A 2340-nucleotide genomic window follows, 5' to 3' on the forward strand; every position below is an offset into this window, starting at 1 on the left:
GATGCGATCCCCAGCCCAGAGGAGCTGGAGGGCCTCACGCAGGAGCTGTCGCGACTGCGAGAGGAAGCCTTGGCCGACGCCGCGGGCAAGTAGCTCCTCCTCCTCCTCCTCCTCCTCCTCCTCCTCCTCCTCCTCCTCCTCCTCCTCCTCCTCCTCCTCCTCCTCCTCCTCCTCCTCCTCCTCCTCCTCCTCCTCCTCACTCTTCTCGATTCCGATGGCCGTCTCGCGCACCCGTAAGATTCGATCTCGGGCCGTCACACTGCCTAGTTTAGTAGCCGTGGATCCGTGGCGCAACCGCACGATACGATCTCGTTTGCGCCGTACGCTCACCGCCGCTCGCGCGACCAGGGCAGGCGAACCGCGTCTCGTCCCCGTTACGCCCGCCGCCCGCTCAGAGGCGGGGGCCCTGGAGGGTATCCATGCGGGGGGGAGATGGGGTCCCACGGCCCGCCGCAGGCGCCGATTTTTTAGGACTTTTTTCTTTTTTCCGCGATTTTTACTTGTTTCATGGGAATTCGCTGTATACTTGCGGCCATGCTATCACGCCTTGCGACAGCCTGTCGGCGCTGCTGACCGTGCAATGCTGCACAATTGCCCACCTGCAAGCTCGCGGCCTTAGTATCAAGCATTCAGTGACGACCTGATTGTACGGCCAGTAGGAAGGTGTCCTTCCATCGTGTGCACGCTTCTGACGCAATGCGCGTCACAAACTGCCTCGGCGACTGGCTGCTGGCACTCTCGAGGCTATGCCTACACAGCCTCGCGCGCATGGGCAGTCAAGAGGGACCATGCACTTTCTCAGGACAGCGCCGGTGCCTCTCTCTTGGACCGGCAAACGTGGTGGTCTCGTGTCACCAATGTGGGACCAGTGCGGCATCGCGCCATCGACAGCTCTGAACTGCGCCTCACCACCGACCGGGAAGGCCGCCAAGTGGGCCAGCACCGGTCACACATTGTGGCAGCAGTCAGCAGTTGTCTGATAGCTAGAGCAGCAGCGTCAGGGTCGCAGGGTCGGATCGTGTCAAGCCTCTCGCCCGGCCGGCCACGTGCAGACGTCGGCCTGTCTGCTGTCTGGAGTGATCTGTCGGCGGTCAGTACGACCGATCAGGTTGGAGGTTTCTCATGATTGGAGGGTCTATCTGTATGTACTCCTCGAGATCTCTCCAAATCTGCCCTCTAATCAACCGTAATCATTCGGGAAGTTGGTGGTATGAGCGACTCTGAGCGCCGGGGCCCCGCGGTTTCCGCACTGCGGCGCGGCGCACGCCGCACGGTGCCTCCGGGGGCCCCCGCCTCCCCCCAGAGCGAGGAGGCCGCCATACACACACAACCGCGCATGCTTTTCGTTTTAAACAGTAGGAAGTGGTAGAGAACAAAAGACCACCCGCACGGGCACCGCGAAAGCACGCGCTTTTTTTCCGGAGCGAAAACATCGAAGAACGCGGCGCGCCACACACTGTGTGGTGTGTGAAAGGGGTAGGGGACCAAAGTGGCTGCCGCAGGCTCCCTTTTCCACTCGGCGAGCCGTATGTGGCATGCGCGGGGAGCATGCCGCGCGCTGGGCAGCGCCGGCGGAGAGGGCGCGCTGGGCAGCGCCGGCGGAGAGACGACACCCTTCAGGGGTCCTCATCCGAGCGCTCCGCCTCGGACTCCATCGCGCGGATCCGCCGGTACGAGCGCCGCAGGAAGTCGTCGGCCGCGGAGCGCGCCTCGGGAGGCAAGCGGCCGGGGCCGCTGCCAGCCGGCGGCAGATTGGCGGGCTCCGTCCAAGCGCACGTGGCAAGCACCTGCGCCAAGGCTCGCTCTGCGCCGCTCCGCAAGAAGGTGTTGCCCTTGACGGCGATCGCCGCGGCCACCGGCGGGAGGAGGAGGGCGCCGCCGGCACAGCCAGCCGCGGCGAGCGCCGCCGGCCGCAACCGCGCGAGTCGCTTTGCGGCGTGCATCGCGGAGAGGCGCACGTCCGAGGAGGCGTCGGCGAGGAGGGCGGCGAGCGCCTCGAGAGCTGAGCTCGGCACGCCGGCCGCGGCGGCAAGTGCGAGCGCGGCCGCCGCGTCGGCGCCCTCCGCCTCCGCCTCCGCCGCGTCCTCGGGCTCTGGCTCAGCGAACGCGGCGATGACGCGGCCGAGGGCGTGCGCGGCGGGCTGGCGCAGCGTGGCGTCCGCGGACGACGCGGCCGCCTGAGCGGACGCGAGCAGCGCGGGCAGCGCGGGTCGGAGGGACGGCAGCGAGGCGGACGCGCCCAGCACCGCGTCGGGCGGCGGCGGCAGCGCCCCGGCGGGGGCGGCGGCGGCGGCGACGCCGCCCGGCCCGACGGTGCGCAGGATGGCGAGCCCCGCGCGG

General features: G+C 68.0%; 1 protein-coding gene across 1 annotated transcript in view; it reads right to left on the minus strand.

Moving 5' to 3' along the window:
• Nucleotides 1-1616: 1616 nt before the first annotated feature.
• EMIHUDRAFT_468400 (hypothetical protein) overlaps nucleotides 1617-2340 on the minus strand; it is a gene marked incomplete at its 3' end in the record, with an annotated part of 9552 nt that continues 8828 nt past the window's right edge. The window contains exon 13 of the mRNA XM_005782799.1: nucleotides 1617-2177. Coding sequence (XP_005782856.1) covers nucleotides 1617-2177 — 561 coding nt within the window. The remainder of the gene's footprint in view (nucleotides 2178-2340) is intronic.

This window comes from Emiliania huxleyi, assembly GCF_000372725.1.
Source record: "Emiliania huxleyi CCMP1516 chromosome Unknown EMIHUscaffold_186, whole genome shotgun sequence".
Classification (NCBI taxonomy): domain Eukaryota; phylum Haptophyta; order Isochrysidales; family Noelaerhabdaceae; genus Emiliania; species Emiliania huxleyi.